Genomic DNA, 18692 nt, shown 5'->3' with positions numbered 1-18692 from the left:
AACACAAAAATATGGTAACAGCCACCAAATCCTGAGCAATCTCACTGCCCTCATGTTAGAAACTTCAAAAAATGTAAGCATCAGAGTGACGTCACCAAGATGGCAACATAGTTAGCTCCTGAATTCACTCACCATCATGAGAAGAACAATTAACATCTATTCAGAAACAAGACACCACTAAGAGAATCCTAGAGCACGGGGGTGAGGCTGAAATACCCACTGAACCTCAGAGATCAAGGCAGACTGCATCAGAAGGTGAGAGAAGCAGCTACACGTTGACCACATTGACCCTCCCCTAGGACAGTGCAACACTATGCAGAGAGGTCTTCTCTGAGCCACTGGTTCGTCCAGAGGGAAAAGAGAACCCAGGGCGGACAACCAATCTCCTTCAACATTGTGGGCTGCTCTGTGGGAGCCCCTACTTTGATCTCACACTATGGTAATTGCAGAGGAATCTATGGGGCCTAGCCACTGGGAATCTGTGACAGAGAAGCAGGGAGGGGCTTGCAACAATCAACACACAGATCTTGGCAGACAGTTCATATCTGCAGTGCCTGCGTAGTAAATCCAACCAGCGACATCGTTGGTCTGCAGAACCAAATCAGGGGTACACTTTGACCAGGTAACTTGGGGGAAGGGGGCACAGATCTGACTGATTCAGATCCTCAAGGAGTTTTATCAGCCCTAGAGGCCATTTGTCCACACCTAGTCAAGGTGCTGAGTCATGGCCCCACCCACAGTGAAAAGTACTTTCCAGCCCCATCTGAACAGAAGAGCTAGTGACAACTCCTGGAAGTTGTGTGGCACAGTGGGGCTTGAGTCAAGAGGCAGGTGGACAGGCAGAGCAGATCACCCACAGAGCAAAGCCAGTACCAGTCATGGGGTCTTCCCATGCTATGCACAGGCAGGAAGATTAATTCATAGCCAACGGTAGCTCTTGGCGTCTCTCAAACTGAGAACCTCCTTGGAAAATTGAGAATAGTCTGGAAGGCTATTCCTCTGGCCCCAACTGATCAGAAGGGCTAGCAAAAATACCTGAAAGTTTTGCAGCACAGCAGCACTCAAGCTGAGCAAAGGGCAGACAGAACTGATAGTCTGGAGAGCAAAGCCAGCAGCCCTGTTCAGCCAAGGAACGTGGGTGTGGGTCAGCTTGAGTTAAGACAACAAAGAGCTTTACTTGTTTTAGAGCAGCTTCTGCAACTGTGTCTGGGCAGAGAATCTAATTCATAGTCTTGCTCATCATTGAATACAGCCTTCAGCCCATCCAACAAGGAAACCTAACCAGAACACATGGGAAGTTGCATAGCCCATTCAACAGTCCCACATACAGTGGCACTTGAACAGAGAGCACAGCCATGGCTTCCCCTATCTGCAGAGCAAAATCAGTGGCCTCATCTGACCAGGGTATTCAGTGCATACTCAGGCCTTATTCAGGCCTCCAAACAATGAACTGCACAGGCCCTGGGCCCTGACCTACTTCCCTGCTAGGACAGGGAAGCTAATTCATAGCCCCACCTGCTACATCCAGTCCCAACCATCTAGTAAGCCTGATCAGAGAATTCAGGCAACTGTGGAGCCCACTCTACAGCCTCACTTGAGTAAGAAACAAAGCTAACAGTCCTATCCAACTGCTCTCAGCTAGTGGCACAATGCCCAATCCCTGTCTTCAGAGTTCTAACAGTTGCCTCACCCAAATATATCATAATATCAGGCTCCACCTGCCCAAAGGCATTAGTGGCAGACACACCCAGAAACCCAAAATGAGCAGACTGATGAAGAACTGTCTCTGGCAAAGCAAACCTGTAAAGTCTGCAAGAGGAGCCCTATTACTCAAATGCACAGATACCAACATAAGGAATTAAGGATCATAAAAAATCAGGTAAATATGACACCACCAAAGGAAACTAATTAAACTCCAATAACTGACCCTAAAGAAATGGAGATCTATGAACTGTCAGATAAAGAATTCAGAATAATCCTTTTAAGGAAGTTTAGTGACCTACATGAAAACATAGATAACCAAACAAAATTAAGAAATACAATAATCTATTATTAATAACCCAATATTAAAAACAGTATAAATTTTAATAGCAATAACTTAAAGTGTGATGGGGAGAAGAAGTAAAAGTGTAAAGAATACAAATTCTATTGAAGTTAAGTTGCTATCAATTTAAAATAGGGTGTTATAAGTTTAAGTTGTTTTATGTAAGCCTCATGATAACCACAGGAAAATCTTATAGTATGGTAATTACGCAAAAGAACTCAATAAAGAAGTCAAAGCATATTGATACCAAAAGGCAGAACACAAAAAATGATAGCAGGATAAGAAACAGGGAATGATGGAGCTACAAAATAACCAGAAAACAACTAAAAACATTTTATTGTAGTGAGCCCTTATCTATCAGTAATTACTATAAATATAAATGAATTAAATTCTCCAATTCAAAGAAGTACGGATGAATGGATTAAAAATTTAAGATCCAAAATGTGCTGTCTACAGGAGACTCACTTTCACCTTAAAGACACAAATAGACTGAGAGTGAAGGGATGGAAAAAGACATTTCAAGCAGTGGTAACCAAAAGAAAGCAGGGGTAGACAGCTTATATTGCTTACATCAGACAAAACAGACTAAACTAAAAATGGTAAAAAGAGACAAAGAAGGTCATTATATAATGATACAGGGGTCAATGCATCAAAAAGATGTAACTATTTATGAGTCCAACATCACAGCACCTAAGCATATAAAGAAAAAACTAACAGAGCTAAAGAGAAAAATAAATGGTATAGTTACTATAAACAATACTAGTTGAAGACTTTTTTACCCCACTCTCAACAATGGATAGATCATCCACACAGAGAATCAATAAGGAAACAATGGATTTGATCAACACTATAGATTTCCTGGACCTAAAAGATACATAAAGAACATTCTATCCATTGACAGCAGAATACACATGTGTACTCTCAAGTATACATGTGACATTTTCTAGGATAGACCATATGTTAGATGACAAAACAAGTCTTAACAAATTCAAGAAGAATGGAATAATACTAAGTGTCTTTGCTAATCACAATGGCATGAAACTAGAAATCAACAAGAGGAAACTAGAAAATTCACAAACACATTGAAATTACACAACACTCTCCTGAACATTCAATGGATCAAAGAGGAAATTAAAAGGGAAATAAAAAAGTTTATTAAGACAAACAAAAATAGAGACATGACAAACCAGAACTTACAGGATACAGCAAAAGCAGGCCTTGAAGGCATTATGCTAAGTGAAGGAAGTCAGACAAAGAAAGACAAATACTGCATGATCTCACTTATATGTGGAAACTAAAGCAAAAACAAAAACAAAAAAACCTCGTAGAAAAAGAGATCAGAGGGGCTTCCTTGGTGGCGCAGTGGTTGAGAGTCCGCCTGCCGATGCAGGGGACGGGGGTTCATGTCCCGGTCCAGGAAGATCCCACATGCCGTGGAGCAGCTAGGCCCGTGAGCCATGGCTGCTGAGCCTGCGCGTCCGGAGCCTGTGCTCCGCAACGGGAGAGGCCACAACAGTGAGAGGCCCGCGTACCGCAAAAAAAAAAAAAAAAAAAAAGATCAGAGGACCTTCAAGATGGTGGAAGAGTAAGACTCGGAGATCACCTTCCCATAAATACATCAGAAATACATCTACATGTGGAAAAACTCCCACAGAACACCTACTGAACGCTGGCAGAAGACCTCAGACCTCCCAAAAGGCAAGAAACTCCCCACGTACCTGGGTAGGGCAAAAGAAAAAAGAAAAAACAGAGACAAAAGAACAGGGACGGGACCTGCACCAGGGGAGGGAGCTGTGAAGGAGGAAAGGTTTCCACACACTAGGAAGCCCCTTCGCAGGCAGAGACTGAGGGGGGGAGCGGAGCGGGGAAGCTTCAGAGCCACGGAGGAGAGTGCAGCCACCAGGGTGCGGAGGGCAAAGTGGAGAGATTCCCTCACAGAGGATCTGAGCTGACCAGCACTCACCAGCCCGAGAGGCTTGTCTGCGCATGAGACACTCAGGCTGCTGCTGCTGCCACCAAGAAGCCTGTGTGCGAGCACAGGTCACTATCCACACCTCCCCTCCCGGGAGCCTCTGCAGCCCGCCACTGCCAGGATCCAGTGATCCAGGGACAACTTCCCTGGGAGAACACACAGCGCGCCTCAGGCCAGTGCAACGTCCTGCCGGCCTCTGCTGCCGCAGGCTCGCCCCATACTCCGTACCACTCCCTCCCCCTGGCTTGAGTGAGCCAGAGCCCCCGAATCAGTGGTTCCTTTAACCCCATCCTGTCTGAGCGACGAACAGACGCCCTCAGGCGAAATACACGCAGAGGCAGGTCCAAATCCAAAGCTGAAACCTGGGAGCCATGAGAACAAAGAAAAGAAAGGGAAATTTCACCCAGCAGCCTCAGAAGCAGTGGATTAAATCTCCACAATCAACTTGATGTACCCTGCATCTGTGGAATACATGAATAGACAATGAATCATCACAAATTGAGGAGGGGGACTTAGGGAGCAATGATATATATAATGTATATTTCCCTTTTTCTCTTTTTGTGAGTATGTCTATGCTTCTGTGTGTGATTTTTTCTGTATAGCTTTGCTTTTACCATTTGTCCTAGGGTTCTGTCTTGCCTTTTTTTTTTTTTTAACTGCTTAAAAATTTTTTTCTCTAAATAATTATTTTTTATTTAATAGTTTATTTTATTTTATTTTATCTTCTTCTTTCTTTCTTTCTTTCTTTTCTCCCTTTTATTCTGAGCCGTGTGGAGGACAGGCTCTTGGTGCTCCAAACAGGCATCAGGACTCTGCCACTGAGATGGGAGAGCCAAGTTCAGGACACTGGTCCACAACAGACCTCCCAGCTCCATGTAATATCAAACAGTGAAAATCTCCCAGAGATCCCCATCTCAATGCCAAGACCCACCTCCAGTCAACGACCAGCAACCAGGAGTGCAGGACACCCTATGCCAAACAACTAGCAAGAAAGGAACACAACTCCACCCATTAGCACAGAGGCTACCTAAAATCATAATAAGGCCACAGATACCCCAAAACACACCACCAGACATGGACCTGCCTACCAGAAAGACAAGATCCAGCCTCATCCCCCAGAACACAGGCATTAGTCCCCTCCACCATGAAGCCTACACAACCCACTGAACCAACCTTAGCCACTGGGGACAGATACCAAAAACAATGGAAACTACAAACCTGCAGCCTGCGATAAGGAGACCCCAAACACAGTAAGTTAAGCAAAATGAGAAGACAGAGAAACACACAGCAGATGAAGGAGCAAGGCAAAAACCCACCAGACCTAAAAAATGAAGAGGAAATAGGCAGTCTACCTGAAAAAGAATTCAGAATAATGATAGTAAAGATGATCCAAAATCTTGGAAATAGAATGTAGAAAATACAAGAAACGTTTAACAAGGACCTAGAAGAACTAAAGAGCAAACAAACAGTGATGAACAACACAATAAATGAAATTAAAAATTCTCTAGAAGGGATCAATACCAGAATAACTGAGGCAGAAGAACAGATAAGTGACCTGGAAGATAAAATAGTGGAAATAACTACTGCAGAGAGGAATAAAGAAAAAAGAATGAAAAGAATTGAAGACAGCCTCAGAGACCTCTGGAACAACATTAAACACACCAACATTTGAATTATAGGGGTCCCAGAAGAAGAAGAGAAAAAGAAAGGGACTGAGAATATATTTGAAGAGATTATAGTTGAAAACTTCCCTAATATGGGAAAGGAAATAGTTAATCAAGTCCAGGAAGCACAGAGAGTCCCATACAGGATAAATCCAAGGAGAAACACGCCAAGACACATATTAATCAAACTATCAAAAATTAAATACAAAAAATAAATATTAAAACCAGCAGGGGAAAAACAACAAGTAACACATAAGGGAATCCCCATAAGGTTAACAGCTGATCTTTAAGCAGAAGCTCTAAAAGCCAGAAGGGACTGGCAGGTCATATTTAAAGTGATGAAAGAGAAAAACCTACAACCAAGATTACTCTACCCAGCAAGGGTCTCATTCAGATTTGACGGAGAAATTAAAAGCTTTACAGACAAGCAAAAGCTAAGAGAATTCAGCAGCACCAAATCAGCTCTACAACAAGTGCTAAAGGAACTTCTCTAAGTGAGAAACACAAGAGAAGAAAAGGACCTACAAAAAAACACCCCAAACAATTAAGAAAATGGTAATAGGAACATACATATCCATAATTACTGTAAACGTGAATGGATTAAATGTTCCAACCAAAAGACACAGGCTTGCTGAATGGAAACAAAAACAAGACCCATATATATGCTGTCTACAAGAGACCCACTTCAGACCTAGGGACACATACAGACTGAAAGTGAGGGGATGGAAAAAGATATTCCATGCAAATGGAAACCAAAAGAAAGCTGGAGTAGCAATTCTCATATCAGACAAAATAGACTTTAAAACAAAGACTATTACAAGCGGCAAAGAAGGACACTACATAATGATCAAGGGATCAATCCAAGAAGAAGATATAACAATTGTAAATATTTATGTACCCAACAGAGGAGCACCTCAATACATAAGGAAATTACTAACAGCCTAAAAGGAGAAATTAACACAATCATAGTAGGGGACTTTAACACCCCACTTTGACCAATGGACAGATCATCCAAAATGAAAATAAATAAGGAAACACAAGCTTTAAATGATACATTAAACAAGATGGACTTAATTGATATTTATAGGACATTCCATCCAAAATCAACAGAATACACATTTTTCTCTAGTGCCCATGGAACATTCTCCAGGATAGATCATATCTTGGGTCACAAATAAAGCCTTGGTAAATTTAAGAAAATTGAAATCGTATCAAGTATCTTTTCTGACAACAACGCTATGAGACTAGATATCAATGACAGGAAAAAGTTTGTAAAATACAAACACATGGAGGGTAAACAACACTTAATAACCAAGAGATCACTGAAGAAATCAAGAGGAAATCAAAAAATACCTAGAAGCAAATGACAATAAATAGAGGGAACTTAACTCAACATAACAAAGGCCATATATGACAAACGCACAGCTAACATTGTACTCAATGGTGAAAAACTGAAACCATTTCCAGTAAGATCAGGAACAAGACAAGGTTGCCCACTCTCACCACTATTATTCACCACAGTTTTTGAAGTTTTAGCCACAGCAATCAGAGAAGAAAAAGAAATAAAAGGAATCCAAATTGGAAAAGAAGAAGTAAAGCTGTCACTGTTTGCAGATGACATGATACTATACATAGAGAATCCTAAAGCTGCTACCAGAAAACTACTAGAGCTAATCAATGAATTTGGTAAAGTAGCAGGATACACAATGAATGTACAGAAATCTCTTACATGCCTCTACACTAATGATGAAAAATCTGAAAAAGAAATTAAGGAAATACTCCTATTTACCATTGCAACATGAAGAATAAAATACCTACTTAAGAAGACAAAAAACCTGTATGCAGAAAACTATAAGACACTGATGCAAGAAATTAAAGATGATACAAAAGGATGGAGAGATATACCATGTTCTTGGATTGGAAGAATCAACATTGTGAAAATGGCTCTACTACCCAAAGCAGTCTACAGATTCAGTGCAATCCCTATCAAACTACCACTGGCATTTTTCACAGAACTAGAACCAAAAATTTCACAATTTGTATGGAAACACAAAAGACCCCAAGTAGCCAAAGCAATCTTGTGAAAGAAAAATGGAGCTGGAAGAATCAGGCTCCCTGACTTCAGACTATACTACAAAGCTACAGTAATCAAGACAGTATGGTACTGGCACAAAAACAGAAATATAGATCAATGGAACAGGATAGAAAGCCCAGAGATAAACCCACGCACATATGGTCACCTTATCTTTGATAAAGGAGGCAAGAATATATAGTGGATAAAAGACAGCCTCTTCAATAAGTGGTGCTGGGAAAACTGGACAGCTACATGTGAAACAGTGAAATTAGAACTCTCCCTAACACCATACACGAAATTAAACTCAAAATGGATTAAAGACCTAAATGTAAGGCCAGACACCATCAAACTCTTAGAGGAAAACATAGGCAGAACACTCTATGACATAAATCACAGCAAGATCCTTTTGACTCACCTCCTAGAGAAATGGAAATAAAAACAAAAATAAACAAATGGGACCTAATGAAACTTAAAGCTTTTGCACAGCAAAGGAAACCATAAACAAGATGAATAGACAACACTCAGAATGGGAGAAAATATTTGCAAATGAAGCAACTGACAAAGGATTAATCTCCGAAACATACAAGCAATACATGCAGCTCAATATCAAAAAAACAAACAACCCAATCCAAAAAGCGGCAGAAGACCTAAATAGACATTTCTCCAAAGAAGATATACAGATTGCCAACAAACATGTGAAAGAATGCTCAACATCATTAATCATTAGAGAAATGCAAATCAAAACTACAATGAGATATCATCTCATACTGGTCAGAATGGACATCATCAAAAAATCTACAAACAATAAATGCTGCAGAGGGTGTGGAGAAAAGGGAACACTCTTGCAGTGTTGGTGGGAATGTAAATTGATACAGCCACTATAGAGAACAGTATGGAGGTTCCTTAAGAAACTAAAAATAGAACTAACATACGACCCAGCAATCCCACTACTGGGCATATACCCTGAGAAAACCATAATTCAAAAATAGTCATATACCAAAATGTTCATTGCAGTTCTATTTACAATAGCCAGGACATGGACGCAACCTAAGTGGCCATCAACAGATGAATGGATAAAGAAGATGTGGCACATATATAAAATGGAATATTACTCAGCCATAAAAAGGAACGAAACTGAGTTATTTGTAGTGAGGTGGATGGACATAGAGACTGTCATACAGAGTGAAGTTAAGTCAGAAAGAGAAAAACAAATGCCATATGCTAACACATATATATGGAATCTAAAAGAAAAGAATAAAAGAAAAAAAATATTCAGAAGAACCTAGGGGCAAGACAGGAATAAAGATGCAGACCTACTAGAGAATGGACTTGAGGATACGGGGAGGGGGAAGGGTAAGCTGGGACAAAGTGAGAGAGTGACATGGACATATATACACTACCAAATGTAAAATAGATAGCTATTGGGAAGCAGCCGCATAGCACAGGGAGATCAGCTTGGTGCTTTGTGACCACCTAGAGGGGTGGGATAGGGAGGTTGGGAGGGAGGGAGATGCAAGAGGGAAGAGATATTGGGACATATGTATATGTATAACTGATTCACTTTGTTATAGAGCAGAAACTAACACAACATTGTAAAGCAATTATACTCCAATAAAGATGTTAAAAAACAAACAAAAAAGACCAGACTTGTGGCTACCAGAAGTTGGTGGTCGGAGTGGTGAGGAATTGGAGGAAGGTGGTGAAAAGGTACAAACTTCAGTACTAAGATAAATAAGTACCTTAGTACTTATATAAGTACTACAACTAGTACTTATATAATATAATGTACTACAATGTGATGACTATATTTAACAATGTTGTATGACATACAGGAAAGTCGTTAAGAGGAAATTTTTTTTCTTTTCTTCTTTCTGTTTTTTTTTTACTGTATCTATATGATAAGATGGATGTTAGCTGAACCTATTGTGGTAATCATGTCACAGTATGTGTAAATTAAATCATCATGCTGTATTCCTCAAACATATATAATGATTATGTCAATTATTTCACAATCAAGCTGAAAAAATAAAATAATGTTAAAATAATTATAAAAATAAAAGATGACAGAAGCTCCCCCCAACCCACCTGGAAATGTAAGCATCAAAACAACTCTTCAAGGATTCCTTGGTGGTGCAGTGGTTAGGAATCCGCCTGCCAATGTAGAGGACACAGGTTCGAGCCCTGGTCCAGGAAGATCCCACATGCCGTGGAGCATCAAAGCTCATGTGCCATAACTACTGAGCCTGCACTCTAGAGCCCGCGAGCCACAAGTACTGAGCCCACATACAACAACTACTGAAGCCCGTGTGCCTAGAGCCCGTGCTCCACAACAAGAGAAGCCACTGCAATGAAGCCCACACACCACAATAAAGAGTAGCCCCCACTTGCCGCAATGAAGACCCAACACAGCCGTAAATAAATATATAAATTTATATATAAGACACCTCTTCAAACCATAGAAATGTTGGTGAGAGAGGTTAAGGATTGAGACCACACAACAACTAAGTGGTGGTGCTAATCTCATGGTGCCTGACTCTGAAGACTACAAACTTTCTGCTTTGTGACAATGACTCTTAGCACCAATCAAAGAATATTAGGATGTTGAGGTAAGTTCCCTCTATGCCTACTTTCTGGAGAGTTTTTTATCATAATTCGGTGTTGAATTTTGTCAAAAGCTTTTTCTGCATCTATTGAGATGATCATATGGTTTTTATCCTTCAGTTTGTTAATATGGTGTATCACATTGATTGATTTGTGAATATTGAAGAATCCTTGTATTCCTGGGATAAACCCCACTTGATGGTGGTGTGTGATCCTTTTAATGTGCTGTTGGATTCTGTTTGCTAGTAGTTTGTTGAGGATTTTGCATCTATGTTTATCAGTGATATTGGTCTGTAGTTTTCTTTTTTTGTGACATCTTTGTCGGGTTTTGGTATCAGGGTGATGGTGGCCTCGTAGATTGAGTTTGGGAGTGTTCCTCCCTCTGCTATATTTTGGAAGAGTTTGAGAAGCATAAGTGTTAGCTCTTCTCTAAATGTTTGATAGAATTCGCCTGTGAAGCCATCTGGTCCTGGGCTTTGTTTGTTGGAAGATTTTTAATCACAGTTCAAATAAACAAGTGGGACCTAATGAAACTTAAAAGCTTTTGCACAGCAAAGGAAACCGTAAACAAGATGAAAAGACAATGCTCAGAAAGGGAGAAAATATTTGCAAATGAAACAACCGACAAAGGATGAACCTCCAAAATATAAAAGGAGCTCATGCAGCTCAATTTCAAAAATACAAACAACCCAATCCAAAACTGGGCAGAAGATCTAAATAGACATTTCTCCAGAGAAGATATACAGATTGCCAACAAACATATGAAAGGATGCTCAACATCACAAATTATTAGAGAAATGCAAATCAAAGCTACAATGAGGTATCACCTCACACCAGTCAGAATGGCCAGCATCAAAAAATCTACAAACAATAAATGCTGGAGAGCGGTGGAGAAAAGGGAACCCTCTTGCACTGTCGGTGGGAATGTGAATTGATACAGCCACTATGGAGAACAGTATGGAGGTTCCCTAAAAAACTAAAAATAGAACTACCATATGACCCAGCAATCCCACTACTGGGCATATACCCTGAGAAAACCATAATTCAAAAAGAGTCATGTACCACATGTTCATTGCAGCATTATTCTCAATAGCTGGAACATGGAAGCAACCTAGGTGTCCACTCACAGATGAATGGATGAAGAAGATGTGGCACATATATACAATAGAATATTACTGACTCATATAAAGAAACAAAACTGAGTTATCTGTATTGAGGTGGATGGACCTAGAGTCTGTCATACAGAGTGAAGTAAGTCAGAAAGAGAAAAACAAATACCGCATGCTAACACATATACATGGAATGTAAAAAAAAAAAAAAATGTTTCTGATGAACCTAGGGGAAGGACAGGAATAAAGACGCAGATGTAGAGAATGGACTTGAGGACACAGGGAGGGGGAAGGGTGAGCTGGGACGAAGTGAGAGAGTAGCATTGACATATATACACTACCAAGTGTAAAATAGATAGCTAGTGGGAAGCAGCTGCATAGCACAGGGATGTCAGTTTGCTGCTTTGTGCCCACCTAGAGGGGTGGGATAGGGAGGGTGGGAGGGAGACGCAACAGGGAGGGGATATTGGGATATAGGTATACATATAGCTGATTCACTTTGTTATACAGCAGAAACTAACGCAACATTGTAAAGCAATTATACTCCAATAAAGATGTTTAAAAAAAAAAGAATATTAGGAAATGGCAACAAGGTAGGATACATCTTAGCTACTAAAGATAGCAAGACTGGAATTGACGGCACTATGTGAAAATGTGTACACGATAAGTCAAATTCAAAGAAAACACACATTAAAACTATAACAGATGGAATAAAATTGTGATTGACGTTAATGGTTGAAGAGACTTATATACACAGTTTAAAGAACAATGGTTAAAAAAATAGAAAGTGTTTGTCTGCAGCCAATGTGTATGTTGTCCCTAGACCACTGCACTTAATGAGGCTTTCAACCCTTCCCAGCCATGCAACTCCTTTTGACTGACACCACCTAAAGGTCCACTAAGATCAGGTAAATTTCTCTTGTACAAACTTATTATAAAATAAAAGGTAATCTGTGTGCCTAAGGAATAAAAATGTTATCTAAGAAAAACCGAGAAGACTGATATATGTTACTTATCCTTTCTCATCTTTTAGAAGACATATTTCATAAGACACATAATAAGATCATTTTCTGGGTTTTGCCTAGAATTGACTGGCATATGCATATCCTTTGCGATTTGTTTTTTCCTTTGGGAATCACTCTTCCACACAAGGAAATGAACTTGGGAAGAAGGTGGTTGTAAGAAAAGTTGTATTGGGTGAGTTCTAATATTTACTGTACAGATGATTTTCAACCTACATATATTTTTATTATCTTCATAGAGTGAATAGAGAACCTAGTTCTACATTTTTTTTTGAAAATTCTTTGTATATCCACTACTGAAAAGTTTAAGTAAATATACATGTAGAGATCTATGTTTAGTTTTGGATTTCAACTAGTCCTGTTTTGTGGTTGTTTTATATTTTATTAAACAATCTACCAGGTCCTTATTCTTTTCTCTTTTCTAGATTAACATAAAATTTGCAAAAGAAAATCTTCCTCTATCATTTGGAATTCAAATAATGATATACTGAGCATCTATTTTGTACCTGGAGGCTACAGACTTAGCTAAAAAGCAGTGACCTGAAATCAGTAATAATCACCAGGAATGTAGATTGGGAGATTAAATCTGGGAGATCATAGAACCATGTCTCCATCTAAAAATCAAATGGAAAAAAAGAAAAAGAAAAGAATAGAAAGCTCAGTTACTGATGTAGTTTTTCTACATTGAGATATTAAAGGAACTCTTTTTCCCAGTTCTAGTTTTCTAGTTCTAGTTTTCTCCCACTTCTACTCATTCTTCAGTATTTTTTGAAGGTTCATTTACAAGCAAGTCACAATAATTATGAACTCCACGAAGCTAGACACTCATTAATTTTGTATCCTCAGCACCTCTAATTTCCTCTTATTTAGTAAATGGTAGGCAAGTATTTGTTGAAAATAGAAATGAATGGATAGATAATCAATAGTAATAAATTCCGATATAATTCTATAAAATATTAAGTGGAAGAAGATTATTAGTCTCATTCTGATAAACATTTCTAGAGCACATGTTTACTGTTATTTATTCTTTTGCTTGTTTTATCTTAATGGGTACTTCAGATAATGTAACTGTTGATAAATGTTTTAACTAAAGTTATCAGAAAACCATTACAATTAAAGCTAAATCTTCTTAACATATTACTATTAGAACCTGCTTTGACTCACATTGATACAAAACTGAAATGAGTGTTAAAAAATGAATTGTTATATTTTATGCATAACAATTCTTATGGGCATAACTAATTATTACAAATTAATAAATTAAGACATCCTTTTGTTAAATAAATTTGCATATGGAATGTTTACTATAAAAATTTGACTTCAATTTCTTGAGGTATTTTTTTTCCCAAGAAACTGATGATATATTTTCATAAGCAGCCATTAGACATACATGCCATTCCACATTGTCATCTTCTTTCCCAAGAGTTAGCAACTTGGTGAGTGGATTTCCAGTGGGTCCAGTGTTACTCTCGGGAGATTGGTGTCCATGCTGTACCAGAAGTGCACTGCTTGGTGTTGGAGGGTGTGACCGTTTAAGAGTCTGGTGGACGATCTGGTGGTCAAGGGTCATAAAAGGTTTTACTTGCTGTCTCTGAACTTTCTGTAGCTGAGTCCTAGCAGAACTTTCCAGGTGTGCTGGGACCTACCAAATAAAAACCAAACAAATGCAATGTGTAGCATCATCTGGTAAATGAGTTCCACTTTCAACAATTGGATTATGACAATAAACACTATAACATCTAGTTTGTTTCTAATTTATTGTCTATGCTTCTGTCATAATTTACATAAGATATTAATGGACTATAGTTTTTGAGAAGTCAATAAAACTTTACTAAAATATTTTAAATGCTAACCAAGTGTTTAAGAATAGCTCTTAAAATAATATGCAACTGAAACCAACTTGGAATAAATATAAAATCAGCAAAACTTTTTGAGGGTCTGAAAATGAATGACTAAAATAATAAAAGGAAAACACAGCTGATTTACTACTATTAGTGATTTTTATATAACATATATCTCTTATATTCCTTTGTATTACATATAAATATTCCATTGGCTATAATCTCTATTTTTAATGAAAGATTTTAAAAAATTATCCATGAGGGAGCAGAGACTAGAAATATATATACTAAATATTGTCTGATACTTTATGGGTGGTGAATATCTAGGTGATTTTTTTCAGTTTTCTGTATTTTCCAGAGTTTCTATACTGAGTTTTATTTTAATTTTTAAAAAAATCTTAATTTTAAACTCTTCCATACTCTCACTTTATAATAACAATACTTTGGTAGAATAATTATGAATTGACAGAAAGAAGCATTCAGAGAAAAATCTAACCAGTGTCATGTGCCAACTAAGCAACTATCCAGTATATTGAAATCCCTTTTTCAAATCATAGACATAAAATTCTGGGCATCTTCAGTGTAGCTATCATAGTTAATGATATGCCATTATTTGTATAAGGACAATTTTAAGTATTTCAAGCTTTCCCTTTAAAAACCTCTGAAAATAGTATTGCCTGCCAGTCCCCTTTATATTTACTATGCTGCGATGTGACTTCTAATACATTTTCCTCAAGTGGCCTATATATAAACCTATTTAATAGCTCCCTCGTGTTAAACAATAGTAAAGATTGCTGTACAGTGCTTATTTTTCCTTTTATTTCAACTACACAAACTACTCCTTAAATCCCTTAACATGCATTAGCTCAGATAAATAGCCTTTACAAAGTATTTTGCATTTAAATTAGCTGGTTTGGGGTACAATATTGTAGTAGTTACTTTAGTTTAATTCTGTTATGCTGACATTTTTAGCATTATTTTAATTGTACTACCATAAAATAATTTTTCAGTCATATAAAAAAGATTAAGATTGGTAATAAAGATTACACATATTACTAATTATATTGCTGTGAGCTTTAAAGTTGTAAAACAACATTTCATTAAAATGCCTGTGGTAATTTTTTGGGGGTCGCTATTTAGATTATCCTACAGTTTTAAATTAAACCTTAATCCACATACATTTACAAAATATACACTATAAACAGCATTTTCAGATTCACAAATCTCAATGACTTTCACACAACGTAACTGAATGTTAAAGAACATTGTATATTATTTTAAGAAAAGTATGCTGAATCAGAATTTACAACATTCATTAACTAATTCATTTTTCACTTTTCATCTATGGATGCTAAAAGCATCATTATAGTACTTATTGTGTTTTGTGTTACATCAGGAGTCCAAGGGAAGTCATAAATGTGATCCTAGGGCTCTAGGAATTTACAATATACTTGGGCAATATTAATATCAACTACAGCAAAAATGATGACGATGATAAAAATAATAATATGCAGCAGGTATCAGGCACTGTGCTAAGCATTTTACACACATTGTTTCATTTAATCCTTGTTACAACCTTAGGAGATAGGTATCAATAGTACCCCCATTGCACCATATAATTGAAGCCACTGAGACTTAGAGAGGTTAAATGGTGTGGCTGTTATCACTCTGCTAGTAAGAGATGGAACTGGAATATAGGGCCTGGCTTCCTAAACACTACATGATATTGGCTCCTGATTGAAATGACTGGAATACAAAGAAAAAGCTCAGTAATGTATACAATGAATTTAGAATGCCACAAGAAGCAGTGGTTTTAAAAAACTAATTGAAAGAGAAAATGGTTATAAATCAGGTGTTGGAAGGAGATGGTCCTGGGATAGGGGACAGAAAGAAGGAAAACTCAAACATAAAAGATCAAAATGAAAGAAGAAAAGAAGTTGGGAGACAGTCACAAATATTAGTCATGAAAAGGAATTCACATGAATACTTTTCCTTTCTCAAAGCAAAACTACCATCTCATTAGATCACTCTATACAGAGACGCAATAAAAAATATGAAATTCTAATTCTGCCTAAATTATTGGTTATTTAAGGGAATTACAAGGGTTTAGCAGGCAAAAGTGAAGACTCTCTTGGATCCTACATCTATATACAACATCTGTATACAACATCTATAAACTAAGCATGAGAATCTGAAAGATCAGTGGAGCCAGGGAAGATTAAATGGAATGCAATGAAATTACTCCCCAGTAAACCTCCGTCTTTTCCAAGCATGGACTGATATCAGAACAATGAGACAACTAACTGTAAAACACCAGTTAAACCATGTGCAGTCAATTTTAAAATACTTTTAAATGGCCTGGGATCTGAAGACACAACTATAAAACTATCTGTTGGATTGGTTTCACTGAAGGTCTTGGTAGTTGGTGAGATGAAGTAAATGAAACTATATGTTGCCATTGTTTATTTATTCATTTATTTAAGAAATACTTTTGAGTGTCAAGTGTGTGTGCACTGAGTCGTGCATTGAAGGTAAAAGGGAGATAACCACAGTATCTGCCTTCAAAGAGCTCGTAGTCTAGTCAGGGAAGAAAAATAAGAGATCTCCAAGGGCAAGGGCTGCATTTATCTTGCTGGCTGCTGGACTGCCATACTTCCTATACATAACCCAGAGAGGGGCACACAGCAGGCACTTAAAAATATGTGTTCACATGTGTTCAATGAGTGATTTTATGAATGAATCATTAAAGTACAGTGTGTGAATAACTATGGGTGACTGCAGAGAGCTTTGGGAACCCACTAGAGGAAGCAGGTAAACCATAATCAGAATACCAAAGTCTTCACCTAGAAGGCTAGAGCAGCTGTAGATTGTGATTTTGGTTCTTTGGACTATCAAAGAGATTAAGACCACCCAGATGTAGGGAAGTTCTGCTATTGAGAGTAATAAGTAAAACATTATCTCCTAACTCTGAATTATGTCTCAGCATTATCTCTCTGGCATGCTGTTATTGCAAACTAAAAATAATGATGGTCAGCTTAAGTTCAAGGTTTTGTCTATGTGCAGAGATCTGTTTTATTTCAATTAAAAGAATTTATTTACTTATATTCTCCCTCTTTTCCAAAACATTATAAATAAATATGAGGCATAAATGTGGTGAGAGGTATTTATACCAGAAAATGTAGGCTGAAGATTAATATTGCAATCAAGTACAAAATTTACCCATGAGCATCCTGACAGCCAAGGAAAAAGGAAAATTTTAAAAACATATTAGGTGGAGCCTTGTGAAATTGCAGATATTTGACAATTTTTGATCTACGAATCGTCCCTTCTGTATAGTTCAACCTAATATATATTTCTTAATGAGTAATTAAATCATGCCAGCTCTGAGGAAAGACAAATATTTTTCAGAATAATATCTGAGAATTTATAAACCAGATATTTTCATGGAAGACTTGAATGATATCTTGAACAAAATTCCAACTTGCAAAATAGGCAGTGAAGTTCTTTATATGCCCATATTTAAAAATAAATATTTATCATCTTCAATTGAGTTAGCTGGGAAACATAATCTGAAACTTGCCTGTAGGATGTTTATTGGGGGGTGCTCTCAGAATTGGCGCTGCAGTAGGGTGAGGGAAACAGGATCAGGTGGAGGCAAGAGTGGTTCAGTCATGAAGGGGATAATGTTGGCCATGCACCGTAACATCCACTACATTTATTCTTGATCAAAGGCCCAAAGCATAATATGAATCAGCTCAAGTGAAAGCCCAAACATATAACTTTATAGTGATCTGACTTGACCCTTAGATACCTTAGACAGCACTTAGAGCAGGCAGAGCAATGTTTTCCAAATCAATTTATATTTCAGACCCCATATTTAAATACACTAACCTAGAGGATCACCTGGTTAGACCACTAACCCAATATCAATTATCTCAACCTAGGCTTTCAATAGAAATTATGTTGTTTTTTTCCAAAAAGTTCCATTATTTGGAGTTACAAAAATGAAACTTAGCTTAAAACATCCAATTATTTTTTAAAATATGTTTCAAATGTAGTTAAGTTCTCATATAAAGGGATGTGGATATTTTAAAAAATTAGAAATGCATGTATTGATGAGCTTTAAAAAATGCTTAGATTCATTAATAAGAGAACCAAGCAATGTGCTTAATGGGTCAATTGAAGTATTTTTTTTAAATTAGAAATACATAAATTCCTGCAAGTACAACAAGCTAATGGGAAGAAATTGGTCAGGAAGAAAAAAGCATTCTGGTTGTAGAAAATATAATCACTGGGGAATCACAATCACAAATACAAAATGTATGTATCTAATTCAAAAAGAGCCATGTACCACAATGTTCATTG

General features: G+C 37.5%; 1 protein-coding gene across 2 annotated transcripts in view; it reads right to left on the bottom strand.

Moving 5' to 3' along the window:
- Positions 1–18692, bottom strand: part of TFEC (transcription factor EC) — a 151727-nt gene that overhangs the window by 37207 nt on the left and 95828 nt on the right. The window contains exon 2 of one of the 2 annotated variants that reach the window (XM_060156008.1): positions 13877–14128. In XM_060156008.1, the coding sequence (XP_060011991.1) occupies positions 13877–14128 (252 nt within the window). Of the gene's footprint in view, positions 1–13876; positions 14129–18692 lie in introns of those variants that run through there. The other variant, XM_060156009.1, reaches the window with a different exon arrangement.

This window comes from Lagenorhynchus albirostris, chromosome 8 (genome assembly GCF_949774975.1).
Source record: "Lagenorhynchus albirostris chromosome 8, mLagAlb1.1, whole genome shotgun sequence".
Lineage (NCBI taxonomy): Eukaryota > Metazoa > Chordata > Mammalia > Artiodactyla > Delphinidae > Lagenorhynchus > Lagenorhynchus albirostris.
Note: the sequence above shows the minus strand (reverse complement) of the source record. Positions and strands in the feature narration are given on the sequence as shown.